This window comes from Lingula anatina, chromosome 2 (assembly GCF_051362555.1).
Source record: "Lingula anatina isolate TDL-2025a chromosome 2, LinAna3.0, whole genome shotgun sequence".
Lineage (NCBI taxonomy): Eukaryota > Metazoa > Brachiopoda > Lingulata > Lingulida > Lingulidae > Lingula > Lingula anatina.
This window is the reverse complement of record NC_141768.1, coordinates 13,899,567-13,922,194: the sequence shown is the minus strand read 5'-3', so window position 1 is coordinate 13,922,194 and position 22,628 is coordinate 13,899,567. Positions and strand designations below refer to the sequence as shown.

Sequence of the window (22,628 nt, the reverse complement as noted above, 5' to 3'; positions counted from 1 at the left end):
AACCTTGTTCTAATTTTGTTCTTCTTTTTAATAAAGGTTGGTCCATTAACCACAGTGGACTCTATTCAGTGTATCTGTTACCATCTAAGTGACCCAGCTGAAGATGAAAGTGCCACATCAGATACCACATCGTCAGGTGGCACCTCGTCAGGTGGCACCTCTGTGGCAGCAACACCTAAGAAGGCAGCCTCAAAGGTGTGGTTCAACTTTCATGTGGCAGTGATATATACCTTGTCTTCACTGCTACTTGCTGCGCTAGTGACAGCTGCACAATTAAATTTTATCAAGTATTGCTAAAATTAATACTATTCTGCTGTCGCAAAATACTTTCTAGATTTATTGTAAGATTATGCAACAAATAAACTTTAAATAATTTTATAAAAGTGACTCAAAGTGGGCTTTATTGTGAAAAATTCAGCATGATTTTAGTTAAATAGTATGCAGAATCAATCTGTATAATTATATAATTTGTTTCAGCTGTGGTTTCATGTATTTCTAACCACCATTATTTTCTTTCAGAGTTGGTTTGGTGGAGGTTTCTCCATCCCTATGAACACTATTGACTTCACAGACTCTGCCTTCAATAAGTTGGACGAGAACCCCATTATCTTTGCCACCATGATTGGCATTGTGTGCTTCTATATGGTGATGTGCATTTGGGCAAGAAAACAAGATAAGATTGATGAACTTAAGGTATGAGTGTCATAGTTAAAATTAGATTTATATTTTTCTGAGTACCAAGTTGATCTTTGGATTTTGGATTTTGCTCATCCATATTTAAAAGAGTATTACACCAAATTAAGTAATATACCTGCCTGAAATAATTCATGTAAAATCCAAAAAATGAAATAATCCCTGGACATGCTATGTACACAAAAATAGTGTATTAACTTGCAGTTTGAGAGAAGCAGTAATAATTGTCAAGTGGCATAGACGTCACAGCGTGTTTAAAGTATGCGTTATCTTCTGGGAATAATATCAACTTTCGGATAGATAGAAAAGAAAAAAAAACAAGATGCTACTGTACTCCACCTCTCAATCGGTGTTACTCATATTTTTTATAGGCAGGGACGTCACCTCTGCCAGATAATGATCCACGTCACAAGTACCTGTATGAACTGCTGGTGTACACAGGAGGAAGGAGTGGAGGCGGCACCACCGCTAAAGTCAGCATGGTCTTTACAGGAGATGAGGATGAGACTGAGCCACGCCTGATTGATGATGACAGGAGAAGAGTGTTTGAACGTGGAGGTGTGGATTGTTTCCTGATGGCATGTCCACGCCCACTTGGGCAACTGGCACATATCAGGTATGACTTAAAACAGTACTAGAGTCATACAGTCCATTTTAAATTGCCAGTAGAGTGCTGGACATTTTTAAAATGTGTCTTTAATTCAGCATTGCTTTTATTATGTTCTTATGTTCCACAGGAAACTGGTAAGAGTGAAAATGTTTTTTATCTGACTGAACTTGCAACTTTGATAACAGTTTGACTTGGGTGTGGCAACTTTTATAACAGTTTGACTTGATATAAAACAGGGTGTGGCAACTTTGATAACAGTTTGACTTGATATAATACAGGGTGTGGCAACTTTTATAACAGTTTGACTTGATATAATACAGGGTGTGGCATGACAACTCTGGCAAGAGTCCATCGTGGTTCTTCAGCAGGCTTCAGGTGACAGATCTTCAGACCAAACAAAAGTTCTTCTTCATTTGTGATCGCTGGTTTGCTGTTGAAGAAGATGATGGCCTGGTGAGTACATAAATTACATTTTTTCTTACTGTATTGTAACAATGGTTTTGGATACATGAGTGGTATTTTGTTAAAAGGTAGTGCAAGAAAATTGTTTTAATGTCTATGAAAATATGAGTACACATCAAGTGAATAAAGATACAGAAAACAGAATGAATGACAATATGCCATGATATATCTCCATGAATATTGTGGAACATTTATTTTAAAAGATTGGATTTCATTATTTGGCTTGAAAAGTTACATAGCATTAATTGTTATTTTCCAGATTGATCGTGTTATTCCACTTGCTGGCAAAGAAGAACTGACCCAATTCAATCATTTGTTCTGGACACAAACCAAGAAGAATCTGTATGATGGCCACATCTGGTTTTCCATCTTCACACGCCCACGCAGGAGCAAATTCACTCGTGTTCAGCGCTTGTCCTGTGTGTTGTCACTCTTGTTTACCACCATGTTGTCCAACATCATGTTCTACAAGGCTGACAGTAATACAACACCACAGACCTACAAAGTGGGACCCTTCAGTTTTACACTAGAAGGTATCATCACAGGAATCATTGCCAGTTTAATTGTGTTCCCCATCAACTTACTGATTGTCCAACTTTTCCGACTCTCCAAGGAGAAGCCGAAGAAGAGCATCACTGAATCCGAATGGCGCCCACCAACGGCAAACATCAACTCGGCATTAGATCGAGAACTAGAACATCAGAAGGAGTTTTTGGAAACTGGTGATCATCAGCATCGACTTCTAATGACAGGAACTCCAGAGCCAACACTCCTCAGCTACAACAGAATGCCAGACGCTGCACCACAGAGACCAGTTACACCAAAAGAGGATGAAAAATCAGACAAGAAAAAAGACAAGAAAAAGAAGAAAACTGCTTTCCGCTTCCCATGGTGGGGCATCTACATTGGTTATGTTGTTTGCTTCATTAGTGTGGTTGTCTCTATTTATTTCACTACAGAGTTTGGTGGTCCCTTTGGGGCAGAGAAGTCTGCGGAATGGATGGCATCTTTCTTCATCTCACTCCTAGAGTCTGTGTGCTTCACCCAGCCAATTAAGGTATGTAGATTTTGAGATTTGTTTGTTCTGCCTAATTACTAATTTAGGGCGTATTCCCAGACATTTAAATCGATCTATCCCCATGGGGAGTCTCACTAGATAACTGTCAGATAATCCGGCTTAAATGTCCGTCCCGCCTACTACAAGCTGTAAGGTGGTAATTAACTTTTGTGCCCACTTGGCTGACAGCTATTTAGCGTGAACCCCCAGGGAGTTAAGTCAATCTAGTTTGGACCGATCTAATCTCTGGGAACGGGGTCTTATTTGTAGGCTTAATGTCATGAAATAGAACAACATGGACATTTTGGATCTTTTCTTTATGTTGTCAGTATCTTTTCTTTAAAGGTATAATTTTCATTTTTTTTACCCAAAATGTTTACAAGATGAACAGCATTTTCATCATTAGTAGGATATTTGAACCATTTATGTTATCACTTTTTTTTTTGCTATCATTTGTCATTCAATTCCTAGGTGTTCATTCTGGCAGTATTCTATGCCTTGATCATTAAAAACCCTGATACTGAGGATGATGCTGGTCCTGAAGAGGGTCTGAAGAGCAACGAGGAATATCTGCACAAGAACTTCACTGATAAGGATGTTGCCAAGGGACTGGCTCCTGCCAAGGCCAAGTATGCACCAGAACCGCCAGATGAAGAGTATTTAAAGTCGGCAAGAGAACAGCGCTTCAAGGAGATGGCCATGATGCAAATTATCCGGGAGATTTTGGTGTACTTGTTTTTCCTGTACATGTTGTTTACTGTGAGCTATGGCAACAGGGATCCTTGGTCGTACTTCTATTACTCAAATGTGGAGGAGGTCTTCTCCAAGGGATCTCATCAGCCTGATGGATTTGCCCTCGGCTCGGTAAACCTTAATTCAGTGTCTTAATTATTAACAAGTGTAGTGATTTTTACAATTTATAAAAAAAACAGTGGAAGTTATTTCTCAAAGAAAAAGTTTTTTCATAATTGCACATTTTGTAGTCACTTTTATAAAGTTGTTTTGAAGCGAAAAATGATTTTTGACGAATTCATATTACTGTTTTATTTTAATTAATAACTATTTTTGCATGCATTTATTTCTTTACTTTCAGGTACGCACTCAAGGTGATGTATGGAAGTACATCAACCAGACTGTCATACCAGGAATCTTCTCTGAGAAGTTTTATGATGGACAAGACCAGAGTTTCCTCACTGGCTTTTTGGCAGACTACCAGTCTTATCGTGTTGGTGCACCTCGCTTGCGTCTGGTCCGAACCAAACCTGGTAAGTGCTTGTGTTACTTAAAAACATATTGTTGATTTGTTGTCCAAATGGAATGGTGGTCAAATTGGCTTATAAATTGTTGAGCACAAATTAATGTTTTGTCTCAGCCTAGTATCCTCTGTATAGAAGTGATAAGAAATCATTATTTTATGCATCCTGTGGGTTTTTACATGTTTTGCTGGAAACAAATATGCATGACAATTGGTTAACATTGTTGTGGTGTACTTTGTTTGATATCATAGAATTGTTTTATGATATATGGTGATGCTCTAATGTGGTCTGTTATGGACATGATTTTTTTTTCAGGAAAATGTGCTTATCCCATTAGTAAAATGTTGAAGGAGTGTCGTGAAAGTTACAGCATGTTTGGTGAAGATGAGGACAGCTACCAGAAGGGTTGGAAACCACTCAATACCTCTGGTACACCCATATTTATCACTCTTTTTATTTTGCAAGTTTTACGTAAGAGCCAAATTCAAAGAGAATATCTAATATCTTCTAGCCTTTTAATTGTCAAATTTATTATAAAATTTCTGAATATTTGTATATTTAACCAACTAGATATATTTGCATTCCCAGATCCAACTATGCAAGCAGATAACTATTGGCGTTTCCGGGATAGTGGTGAGACAGATGGCTACCCAGTGTTTGGGCTCCTCACCATGTATGGTGGAGGAGGGTATGTGGCAGAGCTAGGAACCTCTATGGAGTCTGCCAGAACAGCCATCAAAGAACTGTATGATAACCGCTGGGTAGACAGATATGCCAGAGCTCTGTTTGTGGAGTTTGTTGTGTGGAATCCCAATGTCAACCTTTTTGCTATTTCCTCAATTGCCATCGAGTTCCCAGAGAGTGGAGGTGAGCATATTTATTGTGAACTTTCTGTTTTAAATGTTTTTTTTTTCCATTTAGTTGGCATGTACTTTTTTCAGCAACAAGAAAATGAAAATTAAAGTCAAATAATTCAGTCTTTGTAACAATTTTAAAGAGCTTTGAAGTGATAGTTATTAATTCACAAATATTTTAATAACAGTTGAATCCACAGCTGTAGAGATGTTACCCCTAGATTTAGTGAAGTGTCTTTATATTTGAAAGCTTCACTAATTAAGCATTTTTTCAATTCAGCTGGATAGGCACTTCATGATTCCTTCATGATTCCTAAAGTCTTGAGTTTGATGTACACTCACACATACGCACACGTCAAATATATATGTAAGACCATATGGTGCTTATTTTGCCATTTATTCTTTTATGTCTTTTTGAATTCAGGTGCCTGGCCTTTCTACAAGGTGCAGATTCTCCGTCTTGACCGTTACTATGGCACGTACATGTTTGTAGTGATGGCTTGTGAGCTGATCACTATAATTTTTATCATCTATTTCCTGGTCAGGGAGATCAGACTTATCAAGCAAGAAAGGAGAGAATATTTCAAGGTGAGTACTGGACTTAAATGTTGCTAAAAGGAGGTAGATATGCTGATGTTATCCTAGCATTCATTTGCTTCAGTGATGTGTATACATATATGTTGAACAGTGGAAACCAGCTGACTTTTTTTTTTGCATAAAATAACTGATTTGGTTTTGAATATTACTCGGTTGAGTGAAGCAGAGAGAGAGTCTGGAATCAATTTTCAGAAGAGCATATCTCCGTATCTATTAGTACTATCGACCTCTGCCAGAGATGTTTCTGCTTTTGTTGGTTTGTTAGCTAACAGGCTAATTGAAAAAGTTATGGACAGAATTTGATAACTTTCTCAGAAAAGGTCAGAAATGGACTTAAGTTTTGGTGATTAAATTGATAAATAAAATGAAGTGAGGTTTTCATGATATATTATGTATATAGGGTTTCATTTTAATACAGTATATTATGTAAGAAGGTGTGCGTGTGTGTGTTAAAAAACCATAGTACATATATGTACGCTCTTAGTATAGAAATATTTAAAGAAATACTATATTTTTTGTATATGTATGTATGCTATATGATGTTTATATATATATATATATATATATATATATAAGGTGAAATTTTATAAATTAATAAATTTTTCAGAAAAAATGATGAGAATTGAGCTGCCTCGGCAGAAATCTGCACTCTACTCAAGTGCTTTTGTAAATATTGTTATAATGTAAACAGTGGGTATCACTCTAAAGTTATAAATCTCCTTTCATGTGTAATCATGATTTTTTTTTTCAGAAATTCTGGAATGTTGTTGAGTTCACAGTGGTTGTATGTCTGGTGTTGGCTATAGTGATGTGCATGTACCGCCTGCTCATTGGAAACTTCACATCTTCAGAGTTCAAGAAGAATAAACACAAATTTGTCAACTTCCAGTATGTTGGCTACTGGGATGAGGTAAGGGATAAAAAATACTTTACTAAGACTTAATGCATTAGCTTCATACATTAGCTTATCTATTACCCACACTTAAATATTGTGACCTTGTTCCCTTTTTTTCAGGCAAATCATGGCTTGATTTAAAATTGATGTGCATTTTTGAAAAATAGTCATTCTATATTAAGACGTCTTTTTCTTTCAGATGTATGGCTACTTCCTGGCCATCCTGGTGTTCCTAGCAGTTCTGAAGTCTATGCGTCTGCTGCGGTTCAACAAACGAATGTCCATCATCGGTGTCACTTTGAAAGAGGCTGGCAAACCCATGATTACATTTGGCATTGTGTTTTTTGTACTTTTCTTTGCCTATGCCCAGCTCATGTACAACATATTTGGTCACATGCTTTTGGACTACAGCACTTTCATCACGTGCTGTGAAACCATGTTCTCCATGATGTTGAGTAAGTATGGCCACAAAGTGGCAGCACTGGCATACCAGGTTTAATATATATATATATATATATATATATATATATATATATATATATATATATATATATATATATATATATATATATATATATATATATATTAGCACTTCTGTAGATGAAGAAAAGTTCTGAAAAAAGACAATATGCAAAATAGGCTTTTTTTATTATATGACTGTGTGTTTCTGCAATACTTGAATATGTTCACTCCTCTTGGCTAACTTTACTTTTATTAAACTATAGACCCACAAAATGAAAGTTTTGATCCAACAGTCTTGACCAATTGAAGAACAGACCTCATTTCTTGAAATATGGCTATTGTTCTATATTCATTACTGGGTAGCAATACTGATTTGTCGGAATGTTTAGGTGGCAGAAAAACTCTATACTTTTTTCAAGCAACCTGATGACTGAAGATACTTGTAATTATCATTTTTAACAATTGAAATCTTATTTTTCAGACAAATTTGACTTCTACCAGATTGACGAAATCAACCCCTTCTTTGCTCGGATAGTGTTCGTCTCTTTCATGGTGATAGTGTCATTCATCATGGTGAACCTGTTCTTGACGCTGATCATGGAGGCGTTTGCCTGGGCCAAGTTTGACCTCAGCAAACAGAAGAATGATTATGAGATTGTCGACTTCATGGTGTCCAGATTTAAAGGACTATTTGGCATGTCAACCCAGAAGAAACCAGAGCCTTACGTGCCATCCCAGTTCCAGTATGTTGGAGGTAAGAGTTGTGTCATAAATAGTTCTATTTGTGTTATTAAGGTTTTGTATAGAGTTTGGGTGTAGAATGGTAAGTATGCTGTTAGTATATTTGTAAAGTTGCATGTCTCGTCTTTGCACATTGGTGCAATGTTTGTTACCGTAATGGAATATTTCTTATGCATTCCTTTAGTTATTTATTTAGTTCTTTAAATATTTATTTCATTTTTTATTTTATGTTTATCTGTCTTTTTAGTTAATCATTTTTGCAGGGAGGGTGCAAATTTTCTTTTTATTTGAAAAAAAAAACGTAAAAAGTTGATTTAGTGTAAATTATTGAAAAACAGGAATTACAGAAGAGATCACACCTTGTTTCTTTTGAAAAATTTCAATCATCAAAGGTTTCATAAGTTAGAGTCGATTTTCTATATTTAAATCATGACCATTAAGCTGTTTCAACCATGTCATTGTAAAGTGAAAACAATGAGAAATTCATAAAACATGGACAGTGAAAAACTGGTCTAGAGAACTTCACAGTTTAGAATATAATAAGATTTTCACTTCCTGACAAGATGTGTCCACACTTTACAATCATTAGGTGATGAAGGCAATTGTGAAGACCTTGGCAACAAGATTGACTCCATGATTGGTCGTCTGGAAACATACCTCAATTTGAAAGCAGATGACAAAGAAATGATGAAGGAAATGAAGAACACAACTGCGAAGAACAAGAAGAGAATCCTGATGTCATAAGATCTCACCTTCAAAGATTTTAGGCACAAAACCTTATTTCATGCCATTTTACATACATAACAGGCTTTACAAAATTGATATGGAAACTCACGTGTGACCCAGCCTTGTTTAGAATCGTTATTAAGATTACCATATTTTTGGGAATACATATTTGGAAAACATCACCCAATGCTGAACTATGCAACGTTGAAGGACAATGGAATATAAGAAACAAAGTTTATTTCTAATTTCATATTTTCATGATGTGGTTTCTGTCATTTTAAGTAGATTTACTTAAACTTTGAAAATGGTATAATTATAATTACTCTTTCAGTGACTAAAAAAATAATTTAATGTTTTTAAGCATACTTTTTCAAAGATGCAAGACTTCAAGGTAAAGACAAAAGTGACTTAAGAGCAAAGGATTCTTTATTTATTAATTGCAATGCGACAAAGGCTTTCACAAAGCCTGACAGAGTCAATTGAAAAACTCACTACTTGATTTGACTTCTCCCTTTGAAGTGTGCCTTTTAGAATTTTAAGTTTTGAACCAACTGAAATGCCAAGGCAAAGTTGCTAATTTTTATTCAGTGCTGATACAGGTATGTGTGAAGATTTGGAAATCGGAGGAACATCCCTGAATAAGTGTAGCATATTTCCATGTAGGTACACTTGAATAAATCTGTTTCTTGAGCATTCAGTTTACTTATTTCAGTGTCAATATCAGATTGTCAGTTGTTATATTATCCTATAAAGTGTTCACAATTTCACGTTCAGTTTGAAACATTTCTAATAAGTAAACTATGTGATACATATTGAGATAGAAAAATCTCAATGTGTATCACATGGTTTATGTATTAGATATCAATTATCCTATCAAAACGTACAAAATATGCTTGTTCATCTTGCAAGTGGTATTTGTGATAACTTTTCTGATAACCAATACATCTGCTGACCAGATAAACTATTTCCATGTTTCTTTCATCCAGTAAAAGTAACCGGCCTCCGTTAATTCATTCTTGATTTTTTCCGTGGTTTCTTTGCTGTATGATTTCAGTGGGAGTCGTGGAGGTCCCATGTCCAGACCGCTGCTCACGTTCATCACTGCCTTACTGGCTGCAAACCCGCCGCCTGGAACAACGCAATATCAGCTCGAAGAGAGCATATTAAATTTGACTTTGACGAAAGAGTGGTTAAATAAAAAACCTTTTTGGCAAAAATGATACAGGTTTTGATTAAATCAAAGATGTAAAATATGCATTTTTTCAAAGGCGGATTTGACATTACAATAAAATAGGGAGAGACTGGATGGATTCGTCCGATACCATTACGCGTTGTCCAGTGTTCATGTCAAAAACGGTTATCGTAAGCACAGTAAGGAGTGGTCAAAAGCGTTTTAGGCCGAGATTGCTCTGTACATTTAGACGAAAAGCTTGACCCACTTCAGTTTAAGATAAATCTACAATAGTCCAATTGAATAAAGCGAGAATTGTTGGTACACTTCAAGTCTTGGTCTAAAAGATTAAGTCAATTTTTGGCTTAAGTTCTTTAAGGAAACAGGACCCAACTGGAACTTTGGGGTGCCTAGCCGTGGCTGTATGTAAGGAGATCGCTAGTAGGCCTACATGTAATTCATAACGCTTTATACAACTTTACAACTTTTTAATAAAACTGAACAACTTCATACCGGTATTTCATCAAAAATTACCACAAAATTAATTACCCTTTGGCAAAAACATTTTGGTATGAATAAATTATGTGATTGTAATCCTAATAAAATGTTTATTTGTCGAGTACCTGTACTTACCATATTTTGCTTTGATCTTGGAAACTTGCAAGCAACGGTACTGGAATTTGAATACATATTGGCTTATATTCCTTCATAACCTTGGTATATGTTAATAAATGCATCTGGATAATTAACAAAAAACTTACAATGGTCAAACTTACAACTTAAAGTTTTGATCCAATTTGACGGTAAGAAACTATTTATATTACAATAAAACTTTACGCGGAACTTCATGTAAGATTGTCAAGTGCATTTTCAAAACTTCTATATAACTTTCATAATTTTGGCTCTTTTAACTATTCCAAATTCATTACAATATACTGGAGTCAGTCCTGCCACGTTAAGATATATTGAGTATGAGTAACAATAGTGAAAAATGCATTAATTTATTACCCTCTACCAAGGCCACAGGTTGATTTTTCACTAGATATTCACAGTTGCGTCTCTGGCTAATTCACAATACAAAAAATCTGCGGCCCTGGTAGAGGGTATTATTATACTATGTGATTAACTAACAAGGGTGGCAATGGAAGTACAAATTCTAAATAATATTTGATAAGACTGGTTGGGGTGATACCTGTTCCTTTTTAGCAGCATCCATATCTCCTTTCTTGAATGCCTTGATCATACGGTGGAACATAGGAGCCACAAAGGAATTCATGATTGGAATATCCACACCAAAGGCTAACCCAGCCAAAAATTGCTACAGAAAGTATAAATGGTGTTCAAGCGTGTATGGTGGATAAGAGAATAATTAACGGGATATAAAACAGGCCCGGGGGGGGGGGGGGGGGGGGGGGGGGGTCGGGGGTTCAAAAGAATCACCCTTTTTGCTAAGAAAAGGACCACTCTGGGTTAATTTCATCTAGGTAAACTAAGGTTTCATGACAAAAGGTCCACATTTTCAGAAAAAAAACCTTTTGCAATTGCTAGCTACGGGCCTGTCAACATACTTCTGTGTTCAGCTTAATGGATACATATCTACCATATTTTTTTAATTTTGTCATAAAATTGAAAAGAAGAGCAATGTGGGTTGATTAGAGATGACGCTGATGAGGTAAATCGAGAGAGTAAACGGAAAAGACTCAGATGTATTTCAGTTGTATTTATCTATAATTATATGTTATTAATGCAAAAAAGAAGGAACCTGCAATGGCCCCATTAATTCGTGTGTGAGATATGAAAGTAATAATTTGCCTTCACCTCATCACTTCCCATCATAATTTGCATCTTGGTCCCTTGAATCTCTGTCAAACAGTCCGCAATGCCCTGTAAACTTCTCGAGGAAACCTTTGCTCCTTTAAGAGTCGGGATGGCTGGGGCGGCTAGGCGCAAAAACTTCGCATTGTTCACTGAAAACAGGGCATATAATGTAAATTTTTAACGTAGACCGAGCAAAAAGGACCTGGTTTGGTCATTCACGCCTGGTAATTTCCTTTTTCCACTGAACTAGTCATTAGTGTTAATGAAAACGCAAACTACAACTTTCGAAAAAAAGTGGTACAAAAAATCATAAATTATTTTTGAGTAACTTACGGTTGACTCCTGTCATGAAGTCAATGTCATAGTAGTAGAAAGGTAACTTAGGTGCAGCAGCCGCCACCTCCTTCATATACGCCACAAGATCCTCTGAATCAAGAATAAAAGGATATTTTTTTAAATAAAAGATCAAAGCCAATATCTGCCCCAAAATGGAACTCCAGAATATATTTAAGGCAAAGTGTCAGCCAAACAACATTAAGGTAAATTTAACAACAACACTTCAATTCTCGCATACATCTCTGATGTATATTCTAACCAGTAGCTTGTCAGTTTTGCACGAAATTAAGTTTAACAGAAAATTACCTTCTGTGGCTGGCTTATAATAGAGCGAGGCCATACTAGCAATTGCATCAGCACCTGCTGCTTGGGCGTGTTGAGACTAAAAGTATGACATTACTTCTCTCAGTCTCATCTTTTTTATCTATTCAATAATACATGTACAAATACTAGCCAGAACTTAAAAACAGGCTTAGAAGTGGTTGTTTTATTTTATTCTTATCAAACAATTCTAGAGGATAATGCCAAAAAAATTTCCTCACCAGTGCTTGACAGTCTTTTATATTGAGAGCGCCAACGTGTGCTATGATCGTCATTCTACAAAAGTTAAATGCAAATATTTCATAATGATGGAGTTGATGATAGTTAATGTAATACTGCCAAGAGATAAGTTGAATCTTTCATTAGAATAAAATTATCAATCGTTTTGCTTTGCTTAATATATAAAAGTATTTTTTTGTCATTAAGTGTCACCGAAAAACAATTAAACTATGTAACGCCAGCACAGGTTCTCAATCACTTGCCTGTTTTTGACGGCTTTTACCCAAGCTTCAAGTGTTTGTTTTCTCTCCTCAACAGTAAGAGAGAGTCCCTCTCCTGTGGATCCATTCACTGCAAACAGTATATGTATATATTTTCAAACATGCTTAAATGTTAAAGGGCAATAGAATAGTTAGCTCTACAAGAGACAGACATGAGTAATAACATCGTCAGTATAAAAACCACGTATACAAGATTCAAATATTGATTTCCGACTCTTTTTGTTCCTGAAAGACTTTGGTGGCAAATCCATCAAATCAGCACTCGTGGCCACGTATAATCACACTTTTGACACTTCCTTGATCCTGTCTCCCCAGAGAGAAAAATGCGTTTTGATGGATTTGGGATCAAAGACACATTGGACAAAAGTGGGGGAACATCGATTTTCTTAGCTTTGCCTAAGTACCTCTGATTCCAACACGCTTTCCCTCTTTACTGCTATTTAAAATTTCCTAAATAAACTTTATAGATGAAATAGGTGTTTTCACACACACACACACACACACACACACACACACACACACCATATCTGATATTATCATCTAAGTTTTCAACCCACACAAATACTTACCAAAAACTGCAGAAATTTCCATGCTCACTAGATAATCGGCATAGGACTGAAACATTTCAAAGTTTATGTCCCTGAAATTATTAACATATCATTTTACCTATTCGTTTTCTTTTCTGTTATTATTATTATTATTATTATTATTATTATTATTATTATTATTATTATTATTATTATTATTATTTCGATCAACGCAAAAACATATCAGTGCAGAATGTTAGGCTACATCTCCATCATATGTCACGCGATTCCATGGTTGCGTTTAAAAAAACAGCGGGTAAGGTTTTTACAGTAGTATTTCAAGTATTCATCACATTTACATGTAGCAACATGGTTCGTTTCTCACAGAAGCTGAAACAGCAGTAGCAGCTGAAACTGTATACATACCCGTTGCCTTTGAATGGTGTAAAGGGAGCGGTCACAAGCCCTTCAACCTTAAAACTGTCCATACTTCACTTGGTAGTTAATTCACCTGCAAGTTTTCATGAAATGAAGTGAAGAAGTGCCGTGGTCAAGAGTATAGAATGGAGGCCACTTTTGCACACAGTAAACTCATTCCAATTTTCTTCAAAAACGAGACAAAAATGTATAGGCGTTACTCAAAATATTGAATATCGTGGCTTAAACTGAATTGAATGCATATCTGAAAATGTATGAGTGGCTACACACATCATTTGATCACAAAACCCTGCATTACCCTCTTATCTAGATATACGGAATCTTAGATAAATATTAAACTTTAAAAAGACGTAGTGTCCATTTTAATCAAATATTAAGGGTTCATAAGGCGATAATACACCATCTGGATTGATATTCATGTAGATCGAGTTCAGCAAGGGCGAAGTAATTTTTAAAATCCTTTTCAACTTTTTCACGTTTTAAACATTTTTCTGCTGGTAATTATGCTAACAAAGATAAGAAACAAAAATAATTTTCTATATAAAGTTCCATACATTCCAACTCGAAAAATAACAAACATCCATCTTAATTATATGCCTCTCTCTCTCTCTCTCTCTCTCTCTCTCTCTCTCTCTCCTAGAAAAATAGATTGACATTCAACACGTTAGGGCAATGTTCTATAATTGAATAACACAGGTCTACACTTCTTATCGCTTGTCTAAAAAGCTAAAACATAGAATTGTTCTCTTGGTATTTGAATTATTGCTCCTTCCCTGTATAAATAGATCAGATAAACTCCCAAGAGACGTACGACCCACTAGGCATGATATATTCACGGTAATTTAAACATTATTACTCATTAGATGCGCAAGGCAATGTAAATCACAAGGGTTCCCTGTCTCTCTCTCTCTCTCTCTATCTCTCTCTCTCTCTCTCTTTGAGCGCAATCAGAACAGATGGTGCGCGGACTAACTGATCCAGGACCTAAATATGGCAGATCCCAATTAAAAGTAAGCCACCTAATCTTCTGATGGTCTCTCCGTCTCTACACGCACCATTAAACGGATGGGGCATTCAGAACAAGTTGATCCGCGAACTAAATATGGCCAACTTACTTAAAAGCAGCGCCGACTAATTCTCTGAATGCTTCCCCGTCTCCACAAGCGCCGTCGTTGCACTGGCTTTGCAATTAAACCTCGGAGCCGCGATTCAATCAGTTTAATGGCGCGTGTGGAGACGGGGTGACCATCAGAGGATTAAGCGGCACAGTTGGGATCGGCCATATTTAGTCGGCGGATCAGTTACTCCGTGGATCATCTGTTCTAAATGCACGCTCTCTCTCTCCTTGCCTCTTTTGCTGTTGATGGGATGGAGGGGCACAGGTCTTTTCATTTGCCTCGCAGTTTTGCACATTAAAATGTCTCTTACAAGGTGCAGGAAACCAACCCCTATTCCCTCAATCCTGGGACAAGTGAAAAATACTGTAGACCTCGAGTGCCTTGCTGCAGAGCAAATGCAAATGCTATATAAAAAGGCAGTTAGACTTACTCGGATATTTTATAGAAATTATGTTGCTGAGATGAGAAGGAAAGACACAAAAAGATGGGACAAATCTCAAAATACCAATGTGCCTCTGCATCAAAATTGTATCTTTGCTCTTTAAATGAGCTATTGGAGATCCACATATTCCAATCGAATCCCCGATGCTATCTCTGTCACGACTCATGATTTACTGGAAAATCAACTAGCGTAAAGATCCATGACAGCATGCATTAGGTGAATTGGACACCAGTTATAACAGATAAAATGGGCTTAAATGTACAGTGATTTTGTGCCGTGAATCAGAGAGAAAAAAAGAGGCGAAAAGATAAGAAGATGGGTATGCGAGCGGTTCGCAGACTGCTCAAATCTTCCATAGCTTTTCAATTAGGTCTTCTGTGTTTTGTTGTGGCGTTAACTGTGGTGGTGACATGCTGGCTCATGCAGACCCCGGGGTTTAGGATGACCACGCCCGAGGTAAAGGTGGTCGTGTTCGAGGAACATCATGAAGGTGAGAGAAATCTATCTACGGAGCATTGCATGCTTTTTACTATCTTACTGCCGTTTTTAGAAAATATGGTTTAGGTTTTGTAATAAAGGCATCTCATTGATAAAGGAAATATTGATTTTTGTACAGGTTTTAAGTGAATATACTTATTGATAAGCGGACGTAGAGGGGTGCGAGGGGGAGCGAGTGAGAGCGTGCACCTCCCCCTTACTTAGTGCAGAATTGTTCGCCTACCATCATCTACTGAAATCTACTGAAATCCACAGAACCATATTTTAAAATTGAATTAAAAAAAAGAACACAAGACATATAATTGTGGGAAGAGGATGATTCCCGGATATCCTGGATTTACTTGTGCATACAATAAATAAATAAATAAATAAATAAATAAATAAATAAATAAATAAAAGACATAGCATGAATATGTATGTTTAATTCTATTAAACGAGCAATAAAGAGAGAAAGAATGATGGAAATCATAAAGACTGTAACAATTTGGCGTTTTCACGTAATAAGCATATTTATGAATCACAGGACTACAGCTATTGGTTTCCATGTTCCTGTAGACAATACAACACTGAATCATATTTCTTCTGGCATTTCTCTTAATTTCCGTTTCAGTAAAAAGCTCGTATGGTCCGTCAGAGTGTGACATCCGGCCACGTATACTAAATTAATTATATGAAAAGACTTAAAAGAAAGTATCTTATCAATTATTGGTTTTTCGAGTTATCAGGAAACTGTATTTTACCAATCATTAGTGCGATTATTTGGATCTCGCTGTGTGGCTTTTTTTTCTCTCTCCACGATTTATTAGGTAGATGAATAAGGTCACTGCCCTGTTGAACGCATGTAAACCAATTTTACAGTAACGATAGGGAAATCAGAAAAATATCTAATAGTCTGATCTGCAATAAATGAAATTTTGAAGTGTGTTTAAAGGTATCTGTCCAAACGGTGGTTCTGGCAACTGGGCTTAACTAAACGATAAATGCTGTAGAAATTGACAGTAAAGGCAGCGGGGGTGGCTTTGAACACCATCTCATGAATTTCTTCATCGATTTCCTCGAGCTCGTAAGTACTAATCCACAGCGCATAACATACACGTTACCGAGGTATATGACGGTTCAATCTGGCTACTGATTCAAAACGAAGGTTACACAAGGGTATTTAAACAACCATCGAGGCTGATATATGTCCTTCAGATGAGGTACTCAGTGAACCGTGGGCATACTTAGGACTGGGGTTCTATATTAAAATTAACCGACTTATGAATTAAAGCGCCCCGGTGCCATATTTAACATTTCAATCTTACTTAAAGATATAGCGGGGTAACTGTGGTTTTTGTAAATACAAATATATCTTATTCGTTATCCGAGTTCCAGTTTTAGTGGCTTTTATTGCATCCGTTCTTTTTTCCATAATCAAAATGAAATATAGGTCTCCCTGGATTAATGAAAAACTCTTAAACACAATTGATCCCATGACAATCAATGTCTAAAATTAGTATGATGTGTGACTATAAATAATCTAAAACGAGGAACGCAAACAGGTGAAAAATAGTGTTAAAGATGTACATGTATTTCCAAATAGTGTATTGTAATGTCCAGTTTGATATGAACAGCAATCCTACTGTTCTTAAGGTGCACCTGCACATGCGCGTATACAGTAGAAAAAAGTCAAATTAGTTGTCTTCATACAAAATCGTTTAAAATAAGGATTAATAGCCTTTTTGAGAAAAAGGAGGGCTTTTCTTAACATGGAAAATACGCTGGAAAACCAATAGTTGATAAGATAATTTCTTTTAAGTTTAGTCCTGTTTCATTTTATCAATAAAGAAGTGTTGAACTGCGGTGAGGAACAAGTTAACCGATCCTTTAAAATGCAAGGTGAAAGAACATGATAATACAAAACTCAGATATACGGTGGCTGTTTTTCAGTATTGCGTTACTGGTTTGCCGAAGCTGAAGCGGGTAGCTTTCCGCAGTCTGGAAATACATTGGTGAGTGTTGAAAGGTTATTTTAAGCTGTATAGATGTATATCTTATAATTATATGCACACTTCTTCAAGTTTTGTAAAACTGCCCATTGTACGTCCGTTCAATTTGTATAAAAAAATTTGTGTGAGGTACCTAAATCCATTCTGTAAATTACTAGAAGGACATGCATTTAGATTGTATATACAGGTATTATAACATGTGTGCTTGCCACGTTTTCATATTCTAAGTCTACTAAAATAGATTGAGCGCACATAAAGTTTCAGGTATATTAATCTGTCTGTGTGTGTGTGTGTGTGTGTGTGTGTGTGTGTGTGTGTGTGTGCGTGGGAGTGGTAGCTTAATCTGCCTAACTAACACGAATAAGCCTACCAAAATGCTTCCGATGTTACATGTATCAAGAATGACAACGATAGATATCCTTACTTAATAGACGCAGCTTGGCAGGAAGAGAACGAAGACGATATGTTTCCACTCTGTCACTGTCATTATACCGTGGCACTTTGTAATATGAAAATGTAATGGTTTCGAATTATATCTCTTATCTACCTGATTCATACTTGGAAATGACCTGATACATTTATCACAAATTTCTTTCAAGGAAACAATAGATCGACTCCTTGATAGTCACGTTCTGTTTTAATTCACGAACATACTTCACTTAACTTTATACAGTGACACGGAAAATATAAGGTGTGGCTGCAGTGTTAAAGATTACAGAATTTCGAAGAATATTGGACAAAAAAACATCTATGCAGTGTGCACTTCATTGAACTTCAGAACCATTTGCATTTATCTTGTTCATGAACTGAAAGGTGAACTAAATCAAATGGACAAAAACGGGGGAGGACGGCACACTATTTTTTTTATTTATTTATTTATGTATTCTTTGTCACAAGGAAGAGCGATTTTTTGTCGTCGTCGTAATTTTAAATGTATTTTGCCTGGTTAGTTAAATATAAAAATATTTCAACATCATTTAGACTCTCTTGCATGTTCTTTGACCTGTGTGATCATTTCCCCTCCAGATTCACATAGACGGTCACAGCGATGAGGCTCCGCCCGACTATTACGACGAGTACCCATTCTTTCGGTGGCCTAAAACCCCCAAAGAACTCGTTTATATGCTGCAGAAAAATGATGTGTTTGTCGTAGTAAGTGCTAGTCAACTTTTTTCCTTAAAAAGTATTAATGATTGTATATTAAAAGCCTTATTTTTCTTTAAGTTAACTAGCTGTTGGTTGATCGGTGTGCAGTCGGCCTGTAAGTTTGTTAGTCGTTCACTGAACTGTTTATTTCTCAGACAGGTGATTAGCATTATAGCTTTATTAAACATGTGTGATATTACTGTTATTATATGATGTTGTTCTCAAACAAACACTGTAGCCTATATTGAAAACGTGGTGGTCATTTTGGATATAACCGGACATACCTCTACCTTCCAGGAGGCTGTGATGTCGGGTCTTTTCAACCGGTTTGTGTGGGTATGGCCATCATGGGATCGTCAGAACCACTCTGGCCTCTACAGAAGAACCGTTACCGAGATCGGCTGGTTCGTTCCTAATACAGACGAAGCTAGTACTGCAAAAGTTTTCTGTCAATGCCAGGTAAATTTTTTCTTTCAAAAAAGTCAAACAGCGCGTAGTTCCGAAGAGGAGTGTTGGTCCCCGTAATGGCGCGTGCTCTTATATGTTTCACCCTCTGTGCATGTATATACTGTTGGTCTACTCGTTTGAAAATGTCTCAAAATCATACCTGATGTCTAAATCCCCTGAGAAGCTACTTATCTTTAATAATTCAGACAATGAAATGTTTAACCCCCTCAAATAAAGGTACCTGATGTCAACATTTTCCTGCGATACCTGTATGTCAGGAAGAATATTAAGTGAATTATGATTTGTTTTGAACTAAGTTTACTGAAATTCATATATGCAATATCTGTCTTTAAACTTTTCAGCCGGACGATACAAACAGAAGAGTTTGTTTTTACTTCAACGAGGAAGTCGCCTATCTGAGTGGAGGAACTGATGTCGTGGAGTTGGACCCAGGCCGGTGCAAAGTGGAGACGTCCTATATCTCTGAGGATGTCATGGACCAAGTGTTTATTGAAAAGTTTACAAAAGAAAACTGGATAGATAAATCGGAGACGATCATTTTGGATATTGACGAGGATTATTTTGGATGTGAGAGCGGAGCCGATCCTCTGTTGCAAACAAAGATAAATTGGAAATTGGTGGAACTTCTTGACACGCTTCTTTCTATGACGTTTTGCCCAATGAATACAGACGATGAGCGCGTCTCTGACTTATTTTTAACAAAAATCATTGAAACAATAATGAGAAACTGCGAAGACAGTGATAGTCAAAATAGCTTTTGCAATTCAAAGCTAAAACTGAATGCGACCTTCTCTCAAGTGGGGAAGTACTTTAATTCATTCTTCCGGGAGCGAAGTGCTATTTTTTGTTCGCAGTTAAAATCGTCATCACGAACGCGGGTGAAGAAGATAGTAAAACTGTTGTTAGTTATGACCTACGATCAGCTCAAAACATTAACCGATATTGGGTTTTGTATGACCACCACTCCGAAATCTTTAAGTGGCGAACTGTACAAAAACGTCCCTTTTCAGGTTTGCCACGGGTTTAACACACCCAATGAATCCATCGTAACTTTCCATTCTCCCACCGAAGATGAAATAGAAACAAGAAGCGAACTAATGCAGAGTATCATCTCTCGTTTGAGCACTCCACGACTTATTTCTATTTGTAGATCGTTCCGTGATGGCTACGTTCCAAAGAAACATTTTCGTCACATTGAAAACAATGTTTTAAACGCTGTGAAAAACGCTTTTCAAGAGGCAAAATTGACTTTTCATTATGACCCTGGGTTACTTGGTGGACAGAGGGGGTGGGAGGCAAGACACGAGTACAGAAAGGCGCGCTCGACTTTTCAAAGTTGACCACTCAGCCTATTCAGGAAATTATTTTAGAAAATTATAATATATCGCTGATAGATAATAGAAAAACAATCGTCGAATTATGAATAATAAGCGTCTTCACAGAATATTTTGTATTCGTCCTTTTGTTTTAAAATTTAATTTAATTTCGCTATCAACATTAATTTAAGGGCTTCGGCTGAATATTCCTGTGGGCCTTCTGCATGGATAATAAATAGTCTCCTTGTAACCAGAACATGCGTGTGAATATTAATACAACTCACTGATGTGCTTTTGCCATGTGCCGTAAACATATAGTGGATATGATTACATGGCAACAATTTTTTGTTTGTTTTTTATGTAGGCACGGCTTAGCACTTACAAATCTTCGGATATGTTTTGAAAGAAGATAAGACTAAGGATTAAGAACCCTTTTGATAGTTCCTTTTCTTTGTCTTGTCCGAATTATCCTTTAACACTTGCTGGATCAGACATTCAGTTAGAAAATAAATTGTCAAATCAATAAGATAAACTTTGCTATAGACACTCATGTGCCGTGTAGAAAAGACACGATTCATACGAATCGGTTGAGAAAATGAAGATCGAATGATAGGCTTTTATGTTATTTTTTCGGGAAAATAAATGTTGCGTCTTTTTTTAGGTTCTGCTATTTGAAGTTTTAAGTGGGGATATGGAATACACCATTTTGCCCTTTTTTCATGTTAATGGGCCTGGTTTGCTTTAGATCATAAAGTGAATACATATACAATACAGTTCCTATGTGTTTTATTTTAATTTGGCTCCTATCACCAAGACACCGTTGTGTGTCAGTCTATATAAACTTAATTTACTAAAATTTTTGTTTGTTCAAAGAAACTTAAAGAGCGCCGACCGAGTCTCGAATCTGGATGTGCATGTGCAAAACGCAAATGAATTTGACAACCAGATCAGTCATCCAGTCATGTTTTACACAAATAATTTTTAATCTATTACTGTACTTACAAACTAAGATCTAATAAACGGAATATTAGATCTTAGTTACAAATTTGGCAACGTTTCCTTATAGGTTTCAGCTGGTCTTCTAGAAATACATTCCAACTTTATCTATAAGTCGTTATTCTATGTCGCCTGGCTTTCAGATTACAAGTTACACTGAAGCAAAGTCTCACTGTGTGTTTGATATATTTTTTCGCTCAGGCAGCATCATGATGCATATTGCATGATATTATTTAAACCCCCTTTACACAGGACGGCGTTCTTTCTGTGTCCTTTGTGCGACCATGAAACTGGCATCGCTGTGGTCGTAGAAAGGAGCCACAAGCATCGCTTTGGTTCAAAATGAATGCTCAGTGATCGGCCAGTTGTCGGCACGTAAAATTATTTATTATTATTTTTTTTTTACTCTCAAACAGGGCCGTACTGCGGGGCGCAAAAAGGACGCCGTCCAGTGTAAAGGGGGCTTAATAACAAGATGGGTCTACAATGCCCTTGTATTCTATTATCTTATGTACATAGGCCTTATGACCTACATGAACAAAATGTAGGTCTGTTTGGATTAAACATGTGTTCAAAGTGCGTTACAGTTCTGAAACAAGTTCTACGACATGTCTGTTTTATATGCGGGAGGACATGCTGGCTTTACATACATGTAGGCTGGCACATTTAGATCCCATGACTGTCAACGTTTGTGTCAGGAATCATCATCATTTTGTTTCTCCAGTTGGAATATCCACTGAAGAAACAATGCTCACACTCCTTTAAAAGCACATAACAAGTGGGGCGACCCATGAGAAACCATCTATGCCCTAGCTACTCATTTTAATTTAAGTGAGAATTTAAAACTAAGAGCTTACCTGACAGCAATCGCAAATGCCCTCTGTCTGGGAGAATGGAGACCTGAGCTGTGCTCTTCAGCCTTGACATACAGGGGAGGTGCTTTGATAAGAATTCTGGAAGTAACGCATTTAGTCTACGGACTAGATGGGACGTGCACCAAAATAAATATGTTGCGCTGTGTGTGTTTTTGCGTGTGTGCATGTTCAGTTCAGTGCATCGGATGTATATGCTAAATACAATACAAAACATGATTTCACATTCTCTATTTTAGGCGTATTAAAAAAAATAACCTCGTTGTTGTAGCTATATTTACAGCAGGCTTGTAAAGGTCAAAAGTATTTTTTCGGGTTCT

General features: G+C 36.6%; 3 protein-coding genes across 5 annotated transcripts in view; 2 read left to right on the top strand and 1 right to left on the bottom strand.

Moving 5' to 3' along the window:
- LOC106155635 (uncharacterized) overlaps positions 1-9,050 on the top strand; it is a 42,311-nt gene extending 33,261 nt beyond the window's left edge. The window contains exons 30-43 of the mRNA XM_013530551.2: positions 37-195; positions 520-693; positions 1,065-1,309; positions 1,624-1,756; positions 2,025-2,822; positions 3,294-3,686; positions 3,916-4,087; positions 4,394-4,507; positions 4,667-4,945; positions 5,357-5,520; positions 6,281-6,439; positions 6,624-6,879; positions 7,368-7,640; positions 8,217-9,050. Of these exons, the coding sequence (XP_013386005.2) occupies positions 37-195; positions 520-693; positions 1,065-1,309; positions 1,624-1,756; positions 2,025-2,822; positions 3,294-3,686; positions 3,916-4,087; positions 4,394-4,507; positions 4,667-4,945; positions 5,357-5,520; positions 6,281-6,439; positions 6,624-6,879; positions 7,368-7,640; positions 8,217-8,371 (3,474 nt within the window). The 3' untranslated portion in view covers positions 8,372-9,050. The remainder of the gene's footprint in view (positions 1-36; positions 196-519; positions 694-1,064; positions 1,310-1,623; positions 1,757-2,024; positions 2,823-3,293; positions 3,687-3,915; positions 4,088-4,393; positions 4,508-4,666; positions 4,946-5,356; positions 5,521-6,280; positions 6,440-6,623; positions 6,880-7,367; positions 7,641-8,216) is intronic.
- LOC106155637 (N-acetylneuraminate lyase) lies at positions 8,919-22,446 on the bottom strand. 3 transcript variants are annotated; one of them, XM_013530554.2, is made up of 11 exons: positions 22,294-22,446; positions 13,453-13,537; positions 13,069-13,139; positions 12,482-12,569; positions 12,221-12,275; positions 11,985-12,060; positions 11,676-11,768; positions 11,343-11,491; positions 10,717-10,842; positions 10,158-10,197; positions 8,919-9,481 (listed from the first exon to the last, which is right to left on the bottom strand). In XM_013530554.2, exons 2-11 carry the CDS (start codon positions 13,512-13,514, stop codon positions 9,315-9,317), a joined length of 927 nt encoding a protein of 308 aa, XP_013386008.1. In that variant the 5' UTR covers positions 13,515-13,537; positions 22,294-22,446; the 3' UTR covers positions 8,919-9,314. The 3 variants fall into 3 exon arrangements, with proteins under 3 accessions (XP_013386008.1, XP_086860548.1, XP_013386009.1); XM_087004422.1 differs by having other exon boundaries at positions 13,069-13,114; positions 22,294-22,441; XM_013530555.2 differs by lacking the exon at positions 10,717-10,842.
- Positions 15,286-21,100, top strand: LOC106155636 (UPF0489 protein C5orf22 homolog). The gene is made up of 5 exons (XM_013530553.2): positions 15,286-15,514; positions 17,452-17,513; positions 18,537-18,662; positions 18,954-19,115; positions 19,466-21,100. Exons 1-5 carry the CDS (start codon positions 15,340-15,342, stop codon positions 20,462-20,464), a joined length of 1,524 nt encoding a protein of 507 aa, XP_013386007.2. The 5' UTR covers positions 15,286-15,339; the 3' UTR covers positions 20,465-21,100.
- Positions 22,447-22,628: the final 182 nt, after the last annotated feature.